At 42.4% G+C, this 24888-nt stretch overlaps 2 protein-coding genes across 2 annotated transcripts; one reads left to right on the forward strand and one right to left on the reverse strand.

Moving 5' to 3' along the window:
• The first annotated feature begins 69 nt into the window (after positions 1-69).
• On the forward strand, positions 70-1788 carry LOC106659033 (phosphatidylinositol 4-phosphate 5-kinase 1-like). The gene is made up of 4 exons (XM_014381315.2): positions 70-1073; positions 1140-1224; positions 1290-1476; positions 1608-1788. Exons 1-4 carry the CDS (start codon positions 905-907, stop codon positions 1641-1643), a joined length of 477 nt encoding a protein of 158 aa, XP_014236801.1. The 5' UTR covers positions 70-904; the 3' UTR covers positions 1644-1788.
• On the reverse strand, positions 1498-24438 carry LOC106659031 (estradiol 17-beta-dehydrogenase 11-like). The gene is made up of 8 exons (XM_014381314.2): positions 24203-24438; positions 16210-16876; positions 10418-10542; positions 8566-8676; positions 4694-4855; positions 3226-3308; positions 3022-3138; positions 1498-2946 (listed from the first exon to the last, which is right to left on the reverse strand). The coding sequence occupies exons 2-8, from the start codon at positions 16454-16456 to the stop codon at positions 2742-2744; spliced, it is 1050 nt and encodes a 349-aa protein (XP_014236800.1). The 5' UTR covers positions 16457-16876; positions 24203-24438; the 3' UTR covers positions 1498-2741.
• Between the last annotated feature and the right edge of the window lie 450 nt (positions 24439-24888).

Raw genomic sequence — 24888 nt, forward strand, 5'->3', positions numbered from 1 at the left:
CTGCTGTATGTGTGTAGCAGTATACAAATAACATGTAGCTCGCGAGATCGTTTATATTCTGCTAGTTTGAACTATGTTTGAAATTCGCAACGCAAAGCAGTGGCGCGACGTGTTACGAATTTTTCCTATAGATAATATTGTTGATGCGAGTATGCGACCCGAAATGACTGCTGTGATTTCACTGATATTGAGCCGATCACTTCCCTCGCGACTCGCTCTCGGTCGTCCGTCGACGATTTGGATTCTTTCGAGTTTCCGTCAAAACGTACGGCTCGATAAATCGAGTTGAAATAGGTTTCGACGATTCTCGACTCTTTCCGGCTTTACTTTTGTTGATTATGACTTAAAATCAATTGAAATGTTTTCGATTTCAAGTTCATTCAAGGTTCTTACCGATTTTCTTTACAACATCACTGTAGGCAGCGTCCCCGCGAAAAAAATGTTCGAGATATCCCACGGTGTACCCAATAATTGAGCTTTTGTCGATTTTGAACGATTACCCAGGTGAAAATGGTATGTTAGATGTGACTGCAGATCTGATATAAGATCTGGTATAAGATCTGATAGGCGTTCACCACAACTTATAACAGATCTGACATCAGATCCGGAGTCAAATCTGATACACTATTTTTACCTGGCTACCCTCTATAATTACTGTTCATGAAATATCATTGGTCATTCTGAAAGTAGATGATGGACAAATGACGAGCAAAAACTCATTTCAAAACGAAAATTCGACTTACCTTTTATATTCACGTACAGTTGTAGTTATATTTTCGACTTGCTAGGTTATCTTGTAGTGACTCAATTTTAAGCTTCGCAAATTTTAAAAATTAAAAAAAAAACAGTCTGATTCATAGTGCAAAACTCCATAGAACTTGAGTAGAAACACTTCCGTTGAAAGATGTCTGCGCGAAAAAGTAATAACCGGCAAAGCTCAAAATCGGCTATTTTGACGAATAAACCGGAAATCGGTAGCACAAGACCATCTAAAGGAAGTTTCCACTTCGAAAACGGAGACACTTACGAAGGCGGTTACATTATCGAGAATAATAAAAACATTTATCGACACGGTACATTTTTATATAGATTATTAACATATTTTTGTTCGAGTTTTTTTTATTATTTCTTTCGAGCAGGTTATGGAGTATACCGATGCAGCAACGGTGACGAGTACAGAGCAGTATGGGACAAAGACAACATAAGCTCGGATTTTCAAGCAGTGTAAGTTCATCGACTCGTTCTTTTTTTCAAATTTATAACATTGTTCAACTGAGGTATTTATACAGTTACAGCAATACATGCGAATACAAAGGAGAAGTCGACGACGCTAATGCAATGAGTGGCAAAGGAGTCTACGTATTTCCGGATCGGTCGTCTCTCGAAGCCGAATGGGCCGATAATTTACCGATTTCAAATTTTGTGTATAAGGATCCATTGGGACACAATTGGCTTGTTTTGGACAGCAATGAGGAGGTATGAAACAATTACATTACATTTTTTTATGTAGAAATTAATTTTATTCGAACTTTCTAATATCATAACACTATCAAAGTTTTGAACTCGTTGCTCGATACTTGTAATAATTTAACGATATTTATTCACAGGAATTTATTTTGGCGCCAGAAATAAAATTAAGATAAAACAGTTAAGAATATTCACAACTTTGGAGTCTAAAAAAATAATTTACAAATTTTTTGTCACTTTTTTTGTACAGTTTAGTTTGACGTTGCATTACACATCATCATTGTGATATTGTTTTATAAAAAAAAAGAAAAAAAAGAAAAAGCTTAGCGCTATTTTACAAATGTAAAGTGATGTAAAATTTTTTACATGAGCAAAAACACTAAAAAAAGTTGTCAAAAATTATACATAAATTAGGCTCATAATATGGATTGCAAAATCGACTCTATGTTATGTAGGCTTGGTATTAAAAACTTACACTAGTACAAACATTCAACATTTTACCTCATAATCGAACTATTTATAGTAAAAATCTTTAAAACTACATAATGTTGGTAAAAAAGAACATAAACCACCTAATTATAAGTTGCAACTGTTTGTGTGATTATAATTCACATTAGAAAATTTTGACAACGTCGTTTTATCATTATTTTAAATTTTAGTCGGTAAGCCGATGAATAACCGATTGCATCGTCGTCCAGCGACTTATATTGTACACATATTTATGATACACGTCCATGTATGTGTGGGTGTGTGTGTTTTTGCGTGTGCGCTTTGCAAATACATTGACAGCGAAGGCAAGGCGATGGCACTTTATACATCCTATCGAGCCACCCGGAAAAACGACTGACAATACAAAACTCGTCTTCACGTGACATTATTATGCTTACAAAGGTAGCCGATATGTCTAGTTTCATTGTGGGAAATGTGCAGTACGTATAAAAAAGTTTGGAAGACTTCGGATACGTAATTGTTGATGCACGTAACAAAGGTTTTCGAGGCTTTTCCGAGCGCTCAAATTTCACGTATTTTTGATTAATGCCGCATCGCAGCAGCGTCGAGTTATAAACATATAACAACAATTCGTCGTTCGCTTGGAAAAGCTTCGCAGCCGCATTTGGCACCCTTCGTTCTTATCGCATCGATTTGTAAAAAGAATTTCCTTCGAGGGTTCTCCTCTTGCGGTACCATATCTATGGTAGCACTCGCCACAAGAGAGAACCAAAAGTCGTCAAGATCGGTTGGCGCGAGCTTGACACGAGGCCCGGAGGACGGCATCAAGGCTTGCGCTCGGAATTGGAGACGCGCCTGGCCAGCTGCTGGTGCAGCACCCCGTTGCCGGGCTGATCCTTCATCAGACCGTTGAGCTTCGTCTGAGACAGCGAGGGCAGTGTTTCCGGCACGGGTTTCGACGTCTCTTGGGGCGCGGCGTCGTGCACCAAGCCGTTCAGCAGCATGCAAGCGCATCTCCACGGGAACATCCTGGAAAGTCGAGCGAGTTACTTTCGATCGGAAGCGCGCGAGAAGAGCATACAACCTTCGACGCGAAAAACTCACCATTTGGCCGCTAAGAGTACTTGGAAGTAGCTTGGAATAATGGCAAACTTTTCATTGCAACGCATGGCCTCGATTACCCTGTCGGCAACTTCGGTCGAGCTCAAAGTCGGCACGAACCTGTGGAAATTACGATGAAATAAAAACAATTTATATCGTCGATTTTTTTCGTCAGCTTTTCTTTCCGAGCACAGCCTGATTACTTACCTTGCCATAACGTCCTCGAACATGCCAGTGCTGCGGATAAAGTACGGACATATCACGGTCGTATTGATGTCGTATCCGTCAGCCTGTCGAAAAGTTGAAAAAAAGTATTATGAGTTATTCGTGTTTTTTATGGCGATGAAAATATATTACAGACATAAAGAATCATCGCGATACGGTCGACTGGTTTATTTTTTTTTTGTATAACTATTCTGCGATTTAACGTTGAGCAAAAGTGTATTTCGACATAGAAAAGTCGAGCGCGCGTACCAGTCGCCTAATACAAGTTGACCTTGGAGCACGCAAAACTGGGGTCCTCGCGTGTACTATGGATTTGCGCCAATCCTTGCAGTACTTGCAGCGTATGAGAGGTTTTTTTTGTTGCTGCTGCTGCCCGCTTTTAAAAGTAAATGTTTTCGCGTTCTCGAAAGTGCATTATAACGATCGTAGCGTTTTAAGAAAGATTTTCGAGCTCGGCGCCCGGCTCGTGCGGACTCTTTTGCAAGGGATGTACCGCGTCGATTATATTTTATTGTATTTACCGAGAAGACACGGGATAAAGGAGAAAAGAAACAAGTGCAATAAACATCTGGGCGTTTTGCAAGATCGGTATATCGAAAAATTGATTTTGCAATTGGCGTTGCTGCAGGCGAGAGTGTGCGCGCGGGCTCGCGATATTAGTCGCTCAATTAGCGCTTGGATATACATTATAATTAAATTACTCAAAAAGGTAGCAACATTTTTGCAGCAGGATAATAATCGCGGGTCCTCGAGCGGCGTTTCCAAATCACGAGCGTTTTGCATATTCGCCTCGTTAAGGAGCACTCGGGCAAGTGCAGCCACGACAGAGCATAAGGCAACACAATTCATTAAAATAATGTAACGACGATTGCTCTAAAAAAGAATTTACATTTTATGCGCTCGCGAGTGTGTGGCCGTGCGTACGTGTGCAGGCGTGCACAAGGTCTCGCTTTTAACGACGGGCGCGTTCGAGTGGCTTTATATCGAGTTTATTAACCGAGCGAGAGACTTGCACAATGAGAAAAGCAGCCCTGGGTTTCGGAAATATCCGTCGCCCTGCTGAAATCGGACTTTCCGAGCTGAGTCATTACTCAAGCGACTGGCCATCGCACTTGCGCGCAACGAAAAATCCATAAGAATGTCTTTTTTTCTGCCTTCGTTAGCAACGATACATCATTCGAGCGATGATCTCTGGCGTAGATGCAAAAAATGACAGAAACGTCGTGCATATTGCAGGTATCTCGGGTTGTGCTATTTACACGCCGTTGAGCCTTCGAAAGGAAGATGATCGATAGATTTCGGATGTTTCGAAATGTTTTGAAGGAAAAAAACTTAATCCTCGAAAGAAGAGACATATATTTTGAGTCGCGCGTTTAAAAATAGAGAAGAACAACAAGTGTGGTATGCTGCAGATACGTTTATAAATAATAAAATAAGGAGTCGGACTCACCGCCAGCTCCATTCTGAGAGCCTCGTCGAATCCAACGGCGGCGAACTTGGAGGCGCAATAATCGACGAGTTTGGGGCAGCCCACTTGGCCGGCGAGACTGGCTATGCTGACGATGTGACCTTTGTTCTCCTTCATCATGGCCGGCAGGAAGGCCTTCACCGTCTGCGAAAAAGGACGATACAAACAAGCTGATATATAAATGTGGCCATCGTTTACGCCATCTCTCTCGCACACACATATAATATACGTGGCTCGCATATCGTACACGATATACAAACACGGGAGATGCTATGTGAGCCACTTGGTTGGCTGCTGCATAACTTTGCGCTGTAGCTATTCCCGTTATCGTGCATGCAATAAGTACGTTGGCGCGTCTCTCGCGCTCGGAAGTGCGCCGCTGCAGCGAGCCGACGATTAAGTCACCGAACGTCTCTCGAAAGTTTAACTCGCGCAGCGCAACGAGCCTGAGCTGCGAGAGAAAATGTGCGAGGTGTACAGCCGGCGCCGACGCGACGTCACCTACGGCGCGTCCTGACCTTTTTACGCTTTTTTTCTCAATAACGTATCCTCGCGCGTTGATACACGGCTGCAACAAATGGAGATACTCGGGCGCGAGAGCCTAGCTCGGATGCAGATCGCGACGGTGACCGCGATAGACGCTGGCGCGCGATAAAACGGCTCGATTCGATGTACTGCCTGGCCGCGAGCACGTGCTGTGCGATCGAGAGGTGCACGGAAGCGGCGAGTCTTTAGCGTGGGCAAGGGCAAGACATATTATCCCGAGCACGACGAGCATTATGCGCTGCGTAAATAATGATCGGCTTCGTTTACTCTGGCTTCGCTCGCTCGCGAAAGAGAGAGAGAAGACAATCAAACGAGCCGTTATTCAAATATATCGTTATTTACTGCGACGTACGTACAGCTACTTGAAGCTCGCAAACGAGCTGAGCCGCGTCTCTATATAGCATGTACCTATATATACTAGACTTGCAGGAACGGGAATATCGTTAACACACTGCGCTGGAGCTGCTGCAGAGATCGGCTCTCTTTCTCTCTCTCTCTCTCGTTCGCTCATGTATACAGTGAGCCGAGCGCATGTAGCCAGTACCATTCGCGATCCATTATAAAAGGAGGATACGCGCGGCGAGCCTCTTCTTCTCTCTTTCTCTGCTCTCTGGCGTAGTGTGCTCTTCTCGCGACGCGTGTGCACTTGTACGTTTGGGTGCCATTTACTCAGCGACAAAAGGAGAAAGGCGCAATGGAGCTTTTCGAAAGGCCGATCGCCTCCGCCATACATAATGCACAACGAACGAACGAACGAACGAACGAACGAATGAACGAGAAGGAGAAGAAAAAATCCCAAACAGACACGAGGACGAGCCAATTCTCCGTTACCGCGGCCGTATATCAGTGACACTTGCGCGCCACTCGCCGACCAAACTATATTATCTTTATTTTCGAGACTCGCACTGAGAAAATTTCCGTTTCCAACTCTTTTTCTCCTCGTAATTTTGTGCTCTGCCCCCCGTGGGCCACCAGCTAAACCGGACGGACGAGCGACGACTTTGTAACAGGATGCTCGTAGCGCGTGGCATGATCGCCGACCGATCGAGGTGGACGACGAGACGATCTCGTGGCGCTGCTCGAGTTCGTAACGCATATTGTACAGCTAATTCGCACGTGGAGCATCGGCAAAGGATCGGATCGGCGCAGAGTCGAGCATAGCGAGCTCTAGAAACGTGCCTGGAAAGCAATCGTAAGAACCGTTTCGTGCAAATTCATAAAAATAAATCCAATATGTAAAAATGCACTCGGAGTTTGTAAAACGGGATAGGCTGTGGAGTGCACCATTCGCGATTGAGATTTCAATGGTACCCGCGCGTTCTCTCTCTCTCTCTCGCAGATTCAAATGGTATCGGTAATAGCAGTACTCGAGTGCCTCGAGGGCGCAATATCGCGTGCGTACGCGCATAGGATGCGGCTGGGTATTTATGGCAAATCAATTCGTGAATCCTCCGACCCAGTTGGCCGAGAGCGATAGAATCTCTCTTGCTTACGTGCGCGCGAGCTCGTGTGTGCGTCCGTGTACATGTGTGCTTCTTACACCTCGGAGCCGAACGCGCGCAGCCGATAGCACACATACCGCCGACTGCAAACTGGTTTGTTGCACTGCGTCTGTGTGCGGCGTGTGCATGTGTCGACGCGTCTATGTGCAGTATGTGCCGTTCGCGAGCTGAGGCGCGCGCTTACATATAATATAAATACACAGGTATACTCGGAGCGAGCACGTGTTATAATCGCGCAACGAGTGGCCGTGACACTGAAATTTCTTTACTTTCTTTTATCTCCTTCGCAGCTCCGATATGCTCTAACCAACTTGGACTTTGTATGTACCTTGTTCTCGTATCGGCCTCCTCGTCGGCTTCCGTATCAATCCGTATCGATGCGCGCCGTTCTTTTATACGATTGCGCTTCTTTTCTAGCTTTTCTATGCGCATTCTTCTTCACTTGAATTACGTGCATGAATTTACTTCTCCAAGATGAGAGGATGCATCATAATCTTTTTTTCCCCAACTCATATGTTCGAGAGCGCTCGTTCGTTAAACCAGAACCGCGACGCAAGGACGATGATCCGCGATATCATGCGATATTTTTTAAGGCTTCCCTGCCCGCCAACGACTCGCGGGAGAGCCCCAGCAGTATAATGATGAAACAACGCATCCGCGTTGGTTTTTTTTTAAACAATTTTTTTACAGAAAAGGAGCAATGCAACCAGCGAGCAAAAAGTGCACTTGTCGGCTCAGGGTTAAGCAGGCTCGCCAAAAAGAGGCCAATACAAAGACACCGTAATTGCCAGGCATTATTTTCAAGCTGTGTATACGCAGATATAATATAGTAGTGCGAAGTTGCTGGCTCAAAATGAAACTTTTTCGCTCCAGTACGCGCAAGTAAATCTGTCGAATGGTGGGTGTTGATTAACGATAGGCAATTGCGTTCAAGCGATGCAAATGCCTGCCTCGATACCCATTACTTCGATTAACAGAAATCCCAACTTGAAATCAATTTACGCATAATAGATGCATGAAACATGTCGTTTCGCCTTGTGGCGCGATTGCCAATCCGATACAGCTCGAGTTGATAAATATCGTAAGCCATGATCACTGTACTTTCAAATGTACCAATTTTAGAAAGAAGCGGTGGACAGCTATACGTTTTCTCGCGCACAATCTCGCGAGGGTCGAGACAGCCACAAGTATAATGTATAAAAACGAAACAAAGCTCGCATGGCTCCGGGAGAAAAAATCCATCTTTTTTTTCCTTCTGAAACTCGCGAACGCCTTATTGGTCGACGGAAAGCACGAGAAGCTAGACGCGCGCTTGGCGTAATCCAAATAACGCAAATCCAGCCCGATTGCGCGAGCGGCGACTCGCGTGCGTTATGACGGCTCTCCGCGCGCCTGTATACACACGGAGTCAGGCGCGCGCTGCGAGTACGTAAATACATTGCACTAGCGCAGTTACACCTGAGCAGCGCAAATCGCCGATGGAATGCCGTTCACCAGCACATGTGTGTACTCGTGGTCCTTGAATTGTCTGCCGTCCGAGCGAGGAAAAATGCACGACGTAGCGGAGAAAGGGAGCCAGTGGCTCGCGCCGATCGTACTTATTATTATATTGTATACGTTCTGTGCAGCGATTGCTTTCCTTTTCATTTTTACCAAACTTATGCCCGAGTTTAGAGGTATCGTGCTTCTTCTATGCCTTTTATCGTCGCGTCGACCGAGTGGCCCTGGATAGCCATTTGAGTGTCGGATCGCTAATCGTTTCGCTCATTGCGCTGTTTGATTAATTTTTTTATAAAAAAAACTTACCCAAAAATGGCTCATTATGTTGACGTCCATGGTGCGCTTGATCATTTGATCGCTGGAATCGAGGAACTTTTTGCCCGTCACCACTCCCGCATTGTTGACCAGAATTGACACCTGCGGACACAGACAATGGAGCAATTATTGCCGTACGATTATCTCCGTGCCTTATGCTCGCGATCGACTTTACGACTTTGACATTAACCTTGCCCCGAGCTTGCACAATTATTTTCTTTTGCTCCTTTATTTTTTGTATATTCGTCCGATCAACCTTGCATAATTATGACGTCTGCAATACGAGTTGTATGTATATTATAAAGGTGATTTACGTTTTTGTGTAGCCGGGCTGCTGCTGGGTACGTAGCCGATCGTGCGACTGCTAACGAGTTTCGCCGCGTGTGTGCGCCATAATTAATCGATGCACTACTCCCGGGTACAGCCGTGTCATGTATGTATACGAGTACAGTTGTAAAACCAAAACAAAAATTGGACGCCAATAATTGATGAAGTCCGGCGTAGTTTTGATTCTAATCGAGCTTGAAAATGATTTCATTAGCGACGTCGCGATGCCTACCGCACGCTCATTCAAACTAACTGCTACCTGATTGTTCCACCTATATTCTACGCGTTCACGGCGTCGAGCTATCGTTCAGTATAACCCGAGCAAAATTGAGAACAGCTCATAAATTTCCAGGTCTCGAGCGGTACATAGTGCGTATCCATCCCGATCTCCGTATGATCGCGTTAAAAGCCAATTCGAAGCCTCTCGAGGGATATATTACGTGGCTCTCGGCGTGCTACTATATAAATACGTGCATAGGTACGGATCGCACGCAACGCACGCAGGAGTAGCTGGGAAAAAAATATTTTTTTCCTCCTGTCGGACACTGCAACGCAGTAGTAAAGTACGTAGTCAAGCTGCAGCTACATTATCGCGCAACTGCCACGCCGTATCTGCTGCGTACCTGGCGTAATACGCGCGCGCACCTGAATGATATTTTGCAACGCGATCGAGAGCTTTACGTGCACGAGATCGAGTGAATAAAGCGCGATCGGCCGAGAGTCGATGTTTATTGGTAAATAACACGGCCGTAGAGCTTCGAAATCCTTTCATTCGATACGACTCATTGAAATGAGAGTGACGCTGCTTTGTGCACGCGTGCCGAGCTTACTTCTGCTCCTTTTAAATTCGTTACTCCTTTGACAAATCAACCATTCATCATTTCGCTCGTGAATTATTCAATTCCAACCTGACTTCGTCAAACTACACGTCGTTGAATTTATGCAATTAAATTAAATTAACAGAAATGTGATTTATTGATTCCATGCGTAGGATACCGATATCTCGATAACGTCGCTGTGAAAATAACATTTAAAAAAGCTCGATTTTTTAGTAGTCCATGGGTTGTCGACGTTTCTTATCTCGTCGTGCGTCCAGTCCCACGCAATACAGGCGAGTCAAATTTATATTGAGTAATCTTTAGCTCCCTCGTATCTCACGAGCAAAATCCAAGAGCTCTCGAGACACTCGCTTCGAGCCCCGAAATGCACATCCTGACTCGAGTGTGTGCATAAAACTCTTACTCGCGGGACTTACGCAAGCCATGCTCGCTTTTCTCGCGAGTCGATCTTATCGAGTACGGCTAGAAAAACAGCTTTCGTACATCTCGTAGGAGTAAATTTGAGCCGGGCCAACGATTAATTAAATTCCGTTCTGCCTTTTTGTGTTCATTAAATTGAAAATCTGAAGTATTTATTATAGTTAATGGAGTATTTACAAGAAAAACGAACTTTGGCTAACATAAAACAGAGCAGGAAAAAAGAGCCGAGAACATGGCTGCGGCTTTGCCAAACTTACCCGTCCAACTTCTCTGTTAAGTAGTTGAGCTTTTTCGTAGACGTCCTCGCGATCGCACAAGTCGCAGACGTAGCCATAACACGTGCCACCCGACGACTTGATCAGTTTAACCGTTTCGTCGAGACCTGCAAAAAGTAGAGAAGAAAAAATGAATAAAACCCATTGTTCTATAGGAATGATGGATTGGCGCGAAGCTTCGAACGCGTAATATAAATGATCTCTGAGCTCGCAATCTTTGCATAAACGCACGCGTGCGCAAATGTCACGAGGCACGTACAAGGAGACGGAAAAAAGTCGCGAATCCTTGAAGATGAGCTCTCCGCATGTATAATATACGGGCCGCTCGAGCGATTTAGTCGCATATTCACGCAATAATTACGTAGAGCGTACACATATACGAGCGCATAAGATGCTTCGGCGTGCAACAACAACGACAAGAAAAAAAGCCAACCTCCTTGAACGCAGTCGGTGCTGTTGGCGACGGAGAAAGTTGCCGGCGCATGTACTTCTATTATACACTCTGGACGCGAGTAGCTGTGTGCAGTAGCCGGTCAAAGTTTATTATATCGAGAAATATCGCGAATAAAAGTCGTATGCGCGTATGCACGATTCATCTGCGCGGGTCGGCGCACGCGACGGAAGATATCATTTCCTCGAGCTGCGCGAAATTTTCACTTTTACGACTAATTTGCTGCTGCCGCTACCACGTGTGTGTACGAAAATATAATCTTTATTATCCCTCGTGCGCACGTATGTATCCGGATATATATATGCCTTGCTGGTTCTCCAGCGCGATTATATGTTGTATTACATGCTACGAAAATAAAGCACTTGAGGTCATGCAGTGCTTAAATGAACACGTACCTACGATATGTGCGCACGAGGAGCAGCAGCAGCAATTTGCCACTCGCGAATAGTGAAAGTTTTTGTTGTCTCGGATATTGCTCGCGCGCGCGCGACATTGAGCAATTCCGCTGCACTGTAGGCGCTGCTGCACTTTTGCGTATCCAGGGGCCCAATTTTGGGCCGCAGCATCGTACGATTCGTTGCTGCCGCCAGCGGATCTATCATCAGACGCCTGCAATAGCCTGCGGTGAACGACAGCTGCAAATTTTCCTACTGCCACTCTTCTTTCGAATTTCGTGGAAAAATGTTCCTGGCACGAGCTTAAACTTAATTTTCGGCTCGATTCGCTCTATGTGGAACTCGAGTGCTGTGCACGATTCCAGCTCCGTTGCGATTGCGATTCAATTGCCGTATTGGTATAGGCTATACGTAAAGGGTCGATGATCCCGAAACCATATTCTTCTCATTCAACTTTAGATGCCAATACGAGCTCTAGTGTATTGAAATAGTTTATGATTCGCGCATGAAAAGACCCACGAATCATGGACTCGCTCACGCGATTCAAGGTTGAATTTAGCCGTGATCGTTATTCATGTGTTTCGTCGAGTGTGGCAGCGGTCAATTATTTGGCCATATTTTGTAGCGCGTCAAAATCGATCGCGCAAAAGTGCAGCTGCGGCGCCGAGCGGTGGCTGCAGTGCCACTTGAGCAGTCGCGCGAGGCGGTCGCTATTATTCTCGCTGTACTCATCGGCACGTTATAGATTCTCGAATAGCCGCGCAGATCGCGAAAAAGAAATCGCTCGGCTTTATCATAAACTTTCTATGCGCTGCTCGGAACAGCTCTCCAACTGCTCCTTTTTTTCTCTCTCTTAGTTTCTGCTGGGAACAAAAGCGAATGTCGCGTCCGTTGACAACACGAGTAATTCGTGGCTTCGATGACAATTAGTACACACGCCTCGTCAAAAATGTACTTGCTCGAAAAACTGTGTACACTTCTGAGGTTATATTTTACGCGTCGTCGCGGAAGTACGAACAACAAAATTGTTGACAGTAGCCGACACCGGTATTCCATTCGTTCCAGCCTCTCTCGGCGATTTTCCTTTTTCACGGAATATTTTCCTGCGAAGGCGAGCGAATCGACGCGTTCTCGTGAAAACGAATGCAAAAAGAGTCATCGCAGCGAGAGTCAGCGAAATTATCTCGGCATCGATGATCCGAAGGAAACGACTCAATCTGGTCGCGCGTTGCCTAGCCGAGCAAAGTGTGCCTCTCGCTGCGCTCCGTTGGCTCGCGATCTCGTGGCGCGTCTAATGCGCTGAAAGTTCATCATCATCATCATCATTACTATCTTTCTCTTGGACGGGCTGGATCGAGATTCTGTATATATAATGGCACGAAATATAGCCTAAATTCCATTAGCGACCGTGAAAACTGACGCGGAGGCTGCGTTATGACGTACGCAACACGTGTGGGCTCGCGAGCCGAGCGCCGGATCATTTACGCGTACATGCAATTATCCGAGATGAGTGAAAGATAGACTACCTTGAGGCCAAACAGGAAGAGACGCTTCGCTCGCGTTCTACATCAGAAGCGAGCATCGTACTTTGATATTTAAAAAATCTACTCGCGTGCAATATAGGCTGTTTCATTTTTTTCACTGCCGTACGATTTATCGTACGCGGCTCCGGAAATTGCATCTCGCCAAAGAATCGAGACGGGCCGAAACGATTTGACCTTTCCACACATCCGGCTAAGCGCGCAAAATTGTTCCATCGTCGGGCTTTGATCCTGCCATAGCCGACGAGATATTACGAGGGGAAATCGCGATATTATCGTGAAAACGCGACTCGGCCTTTCGTCACGCCGAGAGCCATGTGCGTAGCTGGCACGGCCTTGCCATTATTTTTCGTCTAAACGCAGCAAAAACACATTGTTACAATGTCGTGCATCGAGCGTGCGCACAACAAACGCATCGCAATCGTAATTTGGGTTATCATCGCGCGGACGCGTTTTCTCTCGCTGAAAATCACGCGACGCATCGGTCGTTGCATAACTATTATTATTTTGCTCGTTTTGTATATGAGACTCTACTCAGCAGCCCGTACCAGCCCCGCTTTGATTGCGACGTTTTTTTTCAACCTCGTTTGACCTATCGTCTTGTAATTAGCTCAATCATCGTGCAGATTCGCGATACGCTGCTAATAATTCGTCAAGGCTCGACTGTGAGATTTTATGCGTTTGATAATGGCCCCGTGATTTATGATTCGTGGCTTTTATGAGATGCTGGGATTCGACTCAGGTGTTCGGCTTGGCCGTGCGATACGCGCTTACTCGTTCAAGCTCATCAATTTCAATTTGTCCGCACGCGACATGGTGTATATTTAAACTCTCTTATAGTTGCTAAACCTCGGCGTATGATATAACCACGCCAAACTGACAGTTATAATAATATATTTTCAAACAATTCGTAAATCAACGAATATCTATGCGAGAATCTTTTTCATTTTGTAAGACCGAAGCATTATGTTGCTGTCGGTTCCAAAGTTCCTCGTAACTGTATGCAGTTATTAAAAATACTTTCGCCAATTTGAGCTAAGATTCGGTGAGATTTTGCGCCATGTCTGATAATACTTGATCGATTTCATAGTAGAACAATTACAAAAAATAATGAATTCACCGAATAAATAAATCACCGAGGCAAATCTCATGAAAGTTAATCTTTGCCGATAGTTAAGTCGAGCGATTTTAAACTTTTCCGTGTACATCGCTTTTTATTTGAAGATGAAAAAAAAACTTGGTCGGCTACGACATTTGCATACGCGATGTTGCACGTTATTTTGTTTTTTTTGACCAAAAGACGAACGTGACTATACTGCTGCACAAGACGATCAAAATTGATCATCGACGCTTCATGAATACGATTCTACTAATCCTGAAACGAGTCGACTCCCGTTGCAGTTTCTCATCTTCTACGCTAAACTTAAAAAAACACAACTCGAAAGAAAAAAAATTTGAACAGAATTAGACGTAAAAAAAGCTCAACTATTGTCCGAGTTTGGGTCTCTACTGTCAAACTGGTCTTTGAATTGAAAAATGTTGTCTGGTTGTGGGCTTTTCCATTCTGATTTCATCCCTGAACCTCGCACAGTCTCGTCTGCTTTGGAAAGTTTTTTCGGCGTAAACAAAGCAAGGAACGAAGCATAATCGTTTTCATCGATGCATTATTAAGTCGAATATTTGCATACGCGCACTTGGTATTAAAAGCATAATAAATTTGATTGCGCGATTTAAAGCAAATATTACAAAAGGCCAGGAGCGATCGCCTCGTAGGTCTATTAATCTCTTAAATGGCTAGCGGATAACAATGGGAGGAAAGAAAAGTTTATTATTACACGCACGGCTCTCGAATAGTTTAAAAAGTTTATGTAACGAGGAAATCTCACAATAGGCATATCGGAATCAGTGAAACCGCCGGAGCTAAAGACACGCATTAATTATTAGTTCACGTTGAGACATTTCACTCGTGCTCACTATGTGTATCGAAACGAAATCTCGGATTTTTTTCGCATTCGAGTCAGAAAAAAAGAAATCGATTTTTCCATAAACGAGCTCGCAATTTTCCCTCGATATAAAGTACGAGGAATTTATAATGGGTCACAGTGGTGGGGAAGGTTACCGGCTACATGGACTTGCTAAATAAGACAATCCGTAATGTCAATTGAACTTTTTTTAACAAAAATCTTAATTATTCTATGCGGTAATATACGCTTGCATATCTCACGTGCAATTAATTCACGTGATGACGAAACATTACTTTGTTGATCATTGACTAATTTTATCTCGATTGGAGAATATTGGTTATAAAAAATTTTACGATGGGACGAAATTGAATAACGTTTTTTATTTCAATAATATCATCCGATGAATTTTCCTCGAGGCATTGTAATTATTGTCCAACCATTGTGCATTATGATAGTTTGAAAATATATGCGATAAATTTTAATAAACAATTTTATTTATTACATATTTTTATTTTATGTTTCACTTGTTGCGACACTTGCATTCCGTTTGCATTTACGATCTGAAAGCAAAATCGATTGCTGACGATCGAACGACGATTATAATCTCGAGTTTGAGAAATCTGCATTTTGATAGGCCACTCATGACGAGTTTATCGGATTGAATTGTTTTTTTTTCAGAATAACGATGATTTTAGTAATTCTTTCACGATGTTATCAAAATATAACTCAATATAATCGAAAGCTGAAATTTTATCAGACTTTTCGGCCTGAATTTTCCTCGAATATCATCAATTTTTTTATAGATGTTCTTTTTTACCGAAGACGATCGTCGAATGATAATGCACATAAAGCCATGTACTTTTTCATTAGCCGCTTAGCAGCATTATCCTAATTATTACGAGGAGTCGTAGAACGATATAATTGTATTTATAAAAGATCAAGAGTCGAGCGGCGATTAGCAGCGGGAAATTAAAATTTTTTGCCCTTACGTCACAGAGAGCAATAATGATGTGCACATAGAACGTCCACGTGCTGATCGCGCAGCGTATGCGAGGCTCGTCGGCGATCGTTTAGCAGAGGCGAGAATTTTCGCAGCCACCAGACTGACATATTAACACAGATACTCCAATGCATGCTGTGCACGAGCGATATGAAAAAAATTAAAATTCACTGCTCGGCAGTTCGCAATACTGTGCGGGCACACGATATTCGTAAAAATCTTTAATTTTCAAAATTGTCGGTTACTTCAATCGAAATAGCATTATTTAATTAAAATTGATTAAATTATGCAGAATTCCATTAAACTATTTTATTAATTTTGTAATGGAATTGTGACGAAACACGTGCATCGTGCTGCATGTATCGGCTATAAAATGCGCGTAGACTAGTCGTAAAAGTGCGCGAGTCGAATGAAAAATCTCACCTTGTGCATTGACGTCCCAGACGACGACGATGGCACCGAGATTGGCGAGCCTCTGGGAAATGAGACGGCCGAGGCCGCTGCCACCGCCGGTGACCAGTGCCACCTCGCCGGCCACGTCCTTCATGAGATACCTCTTGGGCAGGAACAGTTTGACGATGGACTCGAGGATGGCCACGATGCAGAGCAGCAGAAAGCCGAGGACGTCGCCGGTCGAGCGCCACCAAGTCGCCGCCTGCTTCGAGCTCATTTTCGCAGCTGTTTTTGCAGCGGCACTGCACGCGCTGGGGAGTCTAGGAGAAGGGAGGTTAACGTCGATGCAGGCTCGAAAACTGTTGAGCCTCGTAAACCACAACGCTAGGGTATAATCGATATAAGGGATGTCGCGAGTAGCAAGCTCATGCCTCGTCTGCTGCTGCTGTTGGCTGTTGCTGCTGCTGCTGCGCACCGACGAGATCCGGCAAGTCGGCGACGCTCCACGACTATGGACTCGGGCAACTCGGGGGTTGAGCCGCCGGCGGCGCACGCGACCCCACTACCGGCGCTGATTTCGCGCAGTGCGCACGAAGCAACGACGTACGGACCCCGTGTCGCGCTGCGAGCTTGGGGAGACTCGGCTTCTGCGCTTCCCGACCGGCCTCCCTCCTTTGCGCCGCGAGGATCCTTCAATCTGTAAACAAACCAAATCACGATTAATCCCACTTGCAACGTCACTCGCTCTTCTACGCGTTCTCATTGTTATTGCAATTTTTATTTGCCGCGGAATTATACTTGCATATATTATTGAGTCTATTGCGAGGCACAGATCTGCATTAATTCTGTTTATTGATAAGCGTCCGAAACGATAAGATAGCGACAGTGATGCGAATCAAAGTCAAGGATAAATCGTAATCCACGTCACGCGTGCAATTACACGTATTCTACTATTTATTCGCTCGCGGAAATAATAGGCGGGAAATTTAATTTTGAAGCTGTAGCAGGAGCATACTTTTCTCAACTTTTTATCACTGCCCATACTGAATCGAGCAATGTATCGTTAAAAATTTGCTTGGCTTTCCCTCACGAGGCGCACTACAATGGGAGCAGATAATACGAATTTCGTGCTAATTAAGCCGCGCGGGCTCGACGGCAGGCACGCGTCGTGCTTATGATTTTTCAAACGCAAATAAACACATAACAATTATTCTCGACTCTTATCTCTCCTTGTTGTTATTATATGTACACAAGTAAGAAAAAATTCGTGCGCAACTGCGGAGAGCGTAGATCCTTATCCCGGATATTATGCAGCTCGTTGTTTTTATTTTACTTTCGGCCAGCGAGTGCCTTTGCCGAGCTTTTGCACGTAGAAAAGAAAATGACCAGCTGTCTTGTATATGTATATTCTGTAACAATGCGACTCCAAATACGAATACACACTCACACACAAATACTATACTTTCTAACAATGGGCGATGCAAGTAGGCACACGTATAAATATAAAAAAGACTTTCGTTTTTCGCGCGCGCGCATGTGCTTGCACACACGTACAACACACGTACACGGACAGAGCACAGACTCGCGTAAACAAGAAAATATGCTCATGTATTTGTACAATTACGGCGCATAGAAACGAAAGAAAGAGTGTTTCGAGTGATTTCATATCTTGCGTGCGCTCAATGACCATCGTGTATATGTCACGGTTAATGGACGCGTGCGCTCCCCATGCTGATTGTGCGCAGACACAAACGGTGCATGCCAAAAGGTAAATAAAACAAAGGGGGGAAACAAAAACTATTTCCCGGACTGCTTCCAACGCGACGAATTACGCTCTATTTTCCTGCTTCTGAGGAGGAAAATGTCGATACCGATATATTATAATCGCGATGCAATAACGCAATCGCGATCCCGTCTTTTTTTCCCGACCATGTTCAAGCCAGTTTTTGCGAATCATTTGTAATTTAAAGTAAAGCTGCAAAAAGACAAGCAGCGCCAGAGAAGTTTTCCAATGTTTAGACGACTAAAGGAAAAGAATTTGAGAATAATAACGAAACGAGAAGCGCAAAAATATCGGTGGCAAAATCGAGACGGGCGTATAATGCCTCGCTATTGCCCAATAAGACAAGATAATGATCCTCTTCGATGTCTCGTGCACGCGGTACTGCCGCGAATTGTGTGCACCGCACCGGAGGCGCGACAAGCTGAAAAACCATAGAGGATCGTGAAAAGCCGCTTTGGTATAGGTCGTATTATACGGCGCGGTTGTTTCGTCACTCGAGCTCGCGCGTCGCGCCTCTCTTTCTTCTTCTTCTGCTTCTTCTTTTTCTTCTTCGGCTCGGCCCGCTTGTATTACAACGATCTATCCGCTGAATTTATTACTCGTGGGACGCCGTAGACAATTTTATCGCTCGTGTATATACGATGTATATATTATGCATGTATGGCTCACGGTACAAGTTACATACGCAGGTGCAGTGCGGCACAATCGGCGCGCACAGCCGAAACATTTGTTGCGACTGCCAACTGACACTCGAAGCTTGCGCAAATCAATGTGCATACGACGCCGCACGAGAGCTTATGATCTATAAGTTACTCCGTGCCTGTGTAAGTAACGTTTGACGCTCGTGTAAATGCACCAACTCCTGCAGCTAAGTATAATATAGAGAGAGGCGCGTATATCGCTTGAATTGCCTGCGGATGTCGATGCTTGAGCACAGTCTGCTACCGATTCACGCGCCTGTGCCATTCATTTGCATAGTATCCACGAGCGAAATTTCGACTTTTTTTCATTAAAACCGAAACTATATTGTGCATCATCGATTGCGGTTTTCGCTCCGATCGCAGTATATGCACATATTTGTCAATGGATTTCGCAATATCGATAAAAATAGATTACGTCATCGATGCCTCGTGTGTCAAACAATGAATTTCAGCTCTCCTGCGTAGTTTATAAAAATTATTTCAATTTTAAATTTTAGGTAAAACGAATTCCTCCGTCCCAGAGAATGAGTTTAATAATGTATTAAATTGTGTATGCGTTTTCGCGGTGTTGCCTCTAGATAAATTGCTTACATATCACCTTACTTAATGCATACGATAATTCACCTGGGAGTCAACTCGACACTATGTAGTCGAATATCTAATTGATGGTTCAAAAGTTTTGGATAATCATGACTCCAAGTCGCTTATAGCACAATGAAAATAACAACTCGATAATTACAAAACAGTAACGAACTTCTGATTGATAGATAATGACTACAATGTTATCTCAAGCTTATAATTATACTTTTATTTTTATAGATAAATCTACAGTCGTCAACGTGAAAATTTCAATTTGGCCAATGTGACAATAACAAGCGATGTTCGATTCTTTAAATGGAGTAAACGAAAAATTGCAGGATAAGGAAAAAACCAGAGTATTACGAAAATCCCAGAGCACTCTGAGAACTCGAGTGACTTCGAGCGGGCTCCGCATGCATTAAAATGCGATGTCAAACGAATCTACCTCTCCAGTACGATGGACTAATGGCAGAGAGGAAAGGAGAAACTGACATCACCATGAGTGACTTAGTTGAGCAACTTCGTGGCTTAAAGAGGCCGGATAGAATGCGAAAATTATCGACTCCTTTGTAATTGAAATTTTTCTTTCGTTGATGAGTACAGTCAGTGAACGTGAAAGTACATAATCTCTCACTGTCTATTCTTAATTGTTGCATATTATGTAATGATAACTATTTTTTTTTGCAATGTATTCTTGACAAAAATATAATACAAATTACGCCTGGATTTTTTAAACCTCTTATACTCTTTACAAAAAAGTCTACATTTTAAATGTATTCCCAAGATGTTCGTCAAATATACATATTTGTATCTATTGAAGTACTTGGTAGTGTGACTATATAGTTTCAATATAATGACCGAGCATCATCGAAAATAAATATTAAATCCTCGTTCTTGCATAAGCAGCATTTCATTTATGAGAGAAGCAACAAAGTTTTCAATAATAAATAAGCAAATATTTTCGACACTTTAATTTTTTACGCATTCATCAAGGCATGCAACTTTTCTCTTTCGTATTTATGTGTCGCTCGGGAATTATTGAGATTCGATTAAGATTTCTCACTGTATTTTAATTTTGGAATGCTGGAAAGGTTTAAAATAAAAATCATTTTAGCTTTGAATTCGTCAATTACGGAGACAAGTTATAACCTCTTGATAGTTTTCGACATCACAATCGGTTAATCGTTTAGCGAAAAAAGCAACTTGTAGTAAAAATCATTGATTGTATACAAAGATTTCGCAGGCTTAATTACATTGTATACACTGAGTAGTGATGCAATACATGCAGCGCGTAATAATTTTGATTTGCCAAGATGTATTAGTGTAAGGTAAACACGATGATTTCAAAGCATTAGCAGGATTATGCGATTGGGAAATTAGTTTAACTCGATAATGAAGCAGGATCTTACACGATTCCTCGTAAAAGTGCCAATACAATTAGCGGGAAAACTTGGATGATTTTTGCAGTGAACGAAAAAATTCGAAGCAAGGATCGTCGCAACGAGAACAATGAGCGACGAAAATGAAAAAAAGTCAAGCGCGAAAAAAAGCCATGATGGCACGACGTTGGCCGATTAACATCGCGAGACATGCAAATCAGCAGGTGAAGTTCCTGTGCAAATAATCATACGCAAGAGATTATAATTGCACTTGCAAAAGCTGCCACTCGCAACGTCACGAATCGGCTCGCATATAGCGTGCTATATATACGTATGTATATGCCTATATCGGTTGGATTTATGATTCTGCGAGTCTCTGAAACGTGACCGCAATGAGGCGTGCGCGAGGCTCGCGTGGAAGACGGTGCGCGGATTTTCTCCGGATATAATGAGCGCGATGCAGTACCAGAATCGCGTACATGTATCATTACGATGACGACGACTATGACCTTGCTCGTGATAATGTTCGCCGCCGTCCATTCTCATCCGAGTGCATGTGGCACCTGCGACGTCGAGTTTCGCGCCAAGCCGAATTGTCGCGCTTAACATACTCGACGCTGTGGCGCGTAAACATTTCTATGGGATATATTATATTTTTAGTTCATGGAGCAAAAAATGAGGCAAGCCATGCATTGGCAATGAATCATAATGAGCTACTCAGGATAGCATATATCAATTGCATGAGAGGTGAATGGACTATTTACGAAATATCGTGTGCATTACAATTTTTGCGCTCACCTTGAATCATGAAAGTACGTAAGAAGTATAACATTTATTTTCACGCTCGTTATGATTTATAATCACATTTTTTCATCTTGCAGAATTCACGCTGAATAAAACTGGGAATTTTTTTCTGACTGCAACTACTTTTTCAAGTTATCCTCGGCACTTCGACGTACGAAAAACTATGAAACTATTGCTAGACATGTTAAAAAATTTTTTACTACATACATCAACCTGGTTGTGCGAAAAAATTTATCATAAATCAGTGAAGCGTAAAAATCCAGATAAACTTAAATATTGATTTTTCTAATTCGAACTTGATTACGGTATATCAATATTGATCCGTAGACTCGAGAAAAAACATTCTAAAACGAAAATAATTCCAACGAACCATTTCGCAGTAACGAAGCCTCTGCTTAGGTGCAAAAAGATCGCGATGCTGCAACGGAAACATAAAATTGCAGGCGCACTTGCCACTTGGAGAGCGTCACGACATTCTGCATCGGCAGGAGAAGAAAAATTTTGTCCAAGAATGATCGATCGAATCAAAAAGGTGAGAGAAAAGCAGCCGTATGGACTATACCTTGACCTCGGAGGTAACTGGTTAGCGCATTTTTTCATTCTACTTCCGAGCATTTTCAATTTCAATAAACTAGCCATGCTCTAAATACTTTTTCAAGCACACGAGCGTGCACTCAGGTGGCACTTTTTTTCACCGTCCTTAAGCACGCAGACTAATTATTACGATTATTTGGGACACATTTTTTTACTTTCATTTGAATTCTCAACTACTAGTTTAACTGCAAACAGCGAGTTGATTCAGCGCGTTATTTCAAAACAATTCAACGCAAGTCGGTCGTTACGCAGCTCTTTGGCTTTTCTTTCCTCTAATCGATATGATGGCTTCGCATGCACATCCTTTTTGACATTTGGACAAGAAAAAGCATTTATCTCCTCGATGGATTAAGGTATTGCAGAAGAACGTCTAACTAACCGAGCGCTAATACATAATAGAACCAGCGATCAGATGCGTCTATAGACCGTCGTATACTAAGCTGGCGCGATCGGCACAAAAATTTATCTTCAGTCAAAGGACGTCGTTGCGGTCATTGCGTGTGTATTACAAACATTTGCGCGTCTTACGCGCTGTTCACGCGCTGCGTGCGCTAAACGCACTCGAAGGCGAGAGACACTCGTGTCTCGCTGGTATAATATGCATTTTGAGCATCGAAAGCTCTTACAATCGAAACGATTACGTATATCATCAGCAATTATATTTTAAGCGAGGTGTATTATGTATTATTGCAGCTCTGACTTGGTCGTTGTGCCGAACGATCGCTTCATTACGACGAGATTTGATTTTTTGCATATTAATCGCTATTTAATCGTTCGTTAGTTTAACACAAAGAGCCGAGTTGATTGTTTTTCAACTTGGCTTTTCATTAATTTTTTTTAATGGCACATTTTTACAGCACCTCGGGTATCCTCCAAACGATCAAACTCCTTTTACGCCTCGGACGCACAATTTCGCAAGAGGAATACGTATCCTTGGATGCTTATAGCGCAATAGATTATTATTCGCTGTGGGTCGAAACGGCAGTAATCATTACGAGGAATATATAAAAAATAACATGACCTCCTGTATTTATATTACGGTTTAATGCTAATTGTTTTGGACTCGTATCTGAATGAAACAGGTGGAAAACAATAATATTTTGGACGAAAAGTTGTGATTCTCGACAAGATCTGCGTTTTAACACGTCTGGTATGTATAACATTCATAAATGTATGCATCCAAGAAACGAGGACATGTATACAACTTGATGGCTTAAATGTCATTAGTCAGCTTTTCTAGATATACGAATTTCTTACAGCAAACAAACAATTTTCTTAGATTAGTGGGAAAAGTTCAAAATTGTTTGCTCACAATTTAGAAGAAATTTGATTGTGCACGAGCAATTAAAAAATTTGTAGCGTACGTCTAAATGTAAAATGTAAACCATTGGAAATCATGAAAAATGGAAAATGTAACATTAACCAGTCAAAAAGGTACAAATTCAATATCGGCTTATTGCGCTATAATCTGTTGAGACGGAAAATTAACGGTAACTAAAAGAGGTCAAGTACAATATTATCACGTTCACGGACGAATTTTGGGTATAGCCAAAATTGAATCGTTCTTTGCAAATATAAATCATATAATACAATGCCGATCGAGCAATTCGATAACATTCAATTTTTCAGTTAAATTCTCAACTTCGTAAATTGAAATTTTAAATGGCTAATAATTATCGGCTTTTAAGAGTTTAGTCATATTATTTGGGAATTTATTTAATGTGAGTATTATTATTATTATGACATCAAAATTTCTCAATTATTATACGGTATGAAGTTTTAATTATTAACAATGTTAATACACTAAATTTTTTTAAATTTAGACTGTACTATTCATCGTTTTCATCTTCGAGTTCTATTAAATTTATATGACTTTTTCGGTATTTAAAGATGAAAATATAAAAAATAACAGGCTCCAAAAAATTTAAATTGCGCACAGCGTAAAAGTTATTCGCATTGAAAAATTAAAAAATTATCTTGACTCACAGAATACTTTAAATTGAAATAAGCAAAAAAATCAAAATAATTAAAATTCACTTTTTTTATCCGATAAAAAAGTCAAACTACGTCAGCATCAAGTTAAAATATTATATGGAATCTATCGTGAGAAAATAATTATAATTTTAGTTTCTTAGGTAAATAGTTACACAGCACAAAAAATGTTAACATAATCTACAACCAACCTGATGATAACATTCGTTGAGACGAATAAATCGCACAGTCACTTTGAAGTTTTATATAAATTTTCAAGATAGATGAAACAATGCACTTTTTTATTCTAAAATAACTTAAATATCACGAAAAAAACTATGGAGTACGTCTTAGAAGCACATGCGTACGTACACAATTCAAAATTTCAAGCAATAAGCCGCATTAGCGAATAAAGTATAAAGTGACAGGGAAGGCAATCCTACCGTCAGCGAGGTTTGCGCGCAACTGAATGGTAAACCGAACCTGCTGCTGCTGTTGCTTCTACAAGTGTACAGATTCGCGCCAAACAGCCGGAGAAAGAGCCTCGACCGATGCACGGGGGGCAAGCCCCCCTCGATGGTGTTGGAAATTCTTCATTAACAAATAATTTTTATTATTTTGTTTGATTTTTCATCGATGTTACTTTGTTTGAATTTAGTTTTTATCTCACCAATTCAAGAAATATTTGAACTGCTGCCTGTACCATTTGAGGAACCTATTTACAATTTTACTCTTTTATGGCTCGTCAATAAAATTAATACAGAAAAAGTACGTGGAATTCGTTGTAGTAAATTGAACGATTTTTTTGTGAAACCAATTGGATCAAAATTAATTTAATTTTTAATCAAGTTTTATTGATTTGCGTCATTCAAGATGGGTATTCATCGTCACACAAAAT

The sequence above is a fragment of the Trichogramma pretiosum genome, unplaced genomic scaffold, assembly GCF_000599845.2.
Source record: "Trichogramma pretiosum strain Unisexual culture from Peru unplaced genomic scaffold, Tpre_2.0 scaffold10, whole genome shotgun sequence".
NCBI classification, from domain to species: Eukaryota; Metazoa; Arthropoda; class Insecta; order Hymenoptera; family Trichogrammatidae; genus Trichogramma; species Trichogramma pretiosum.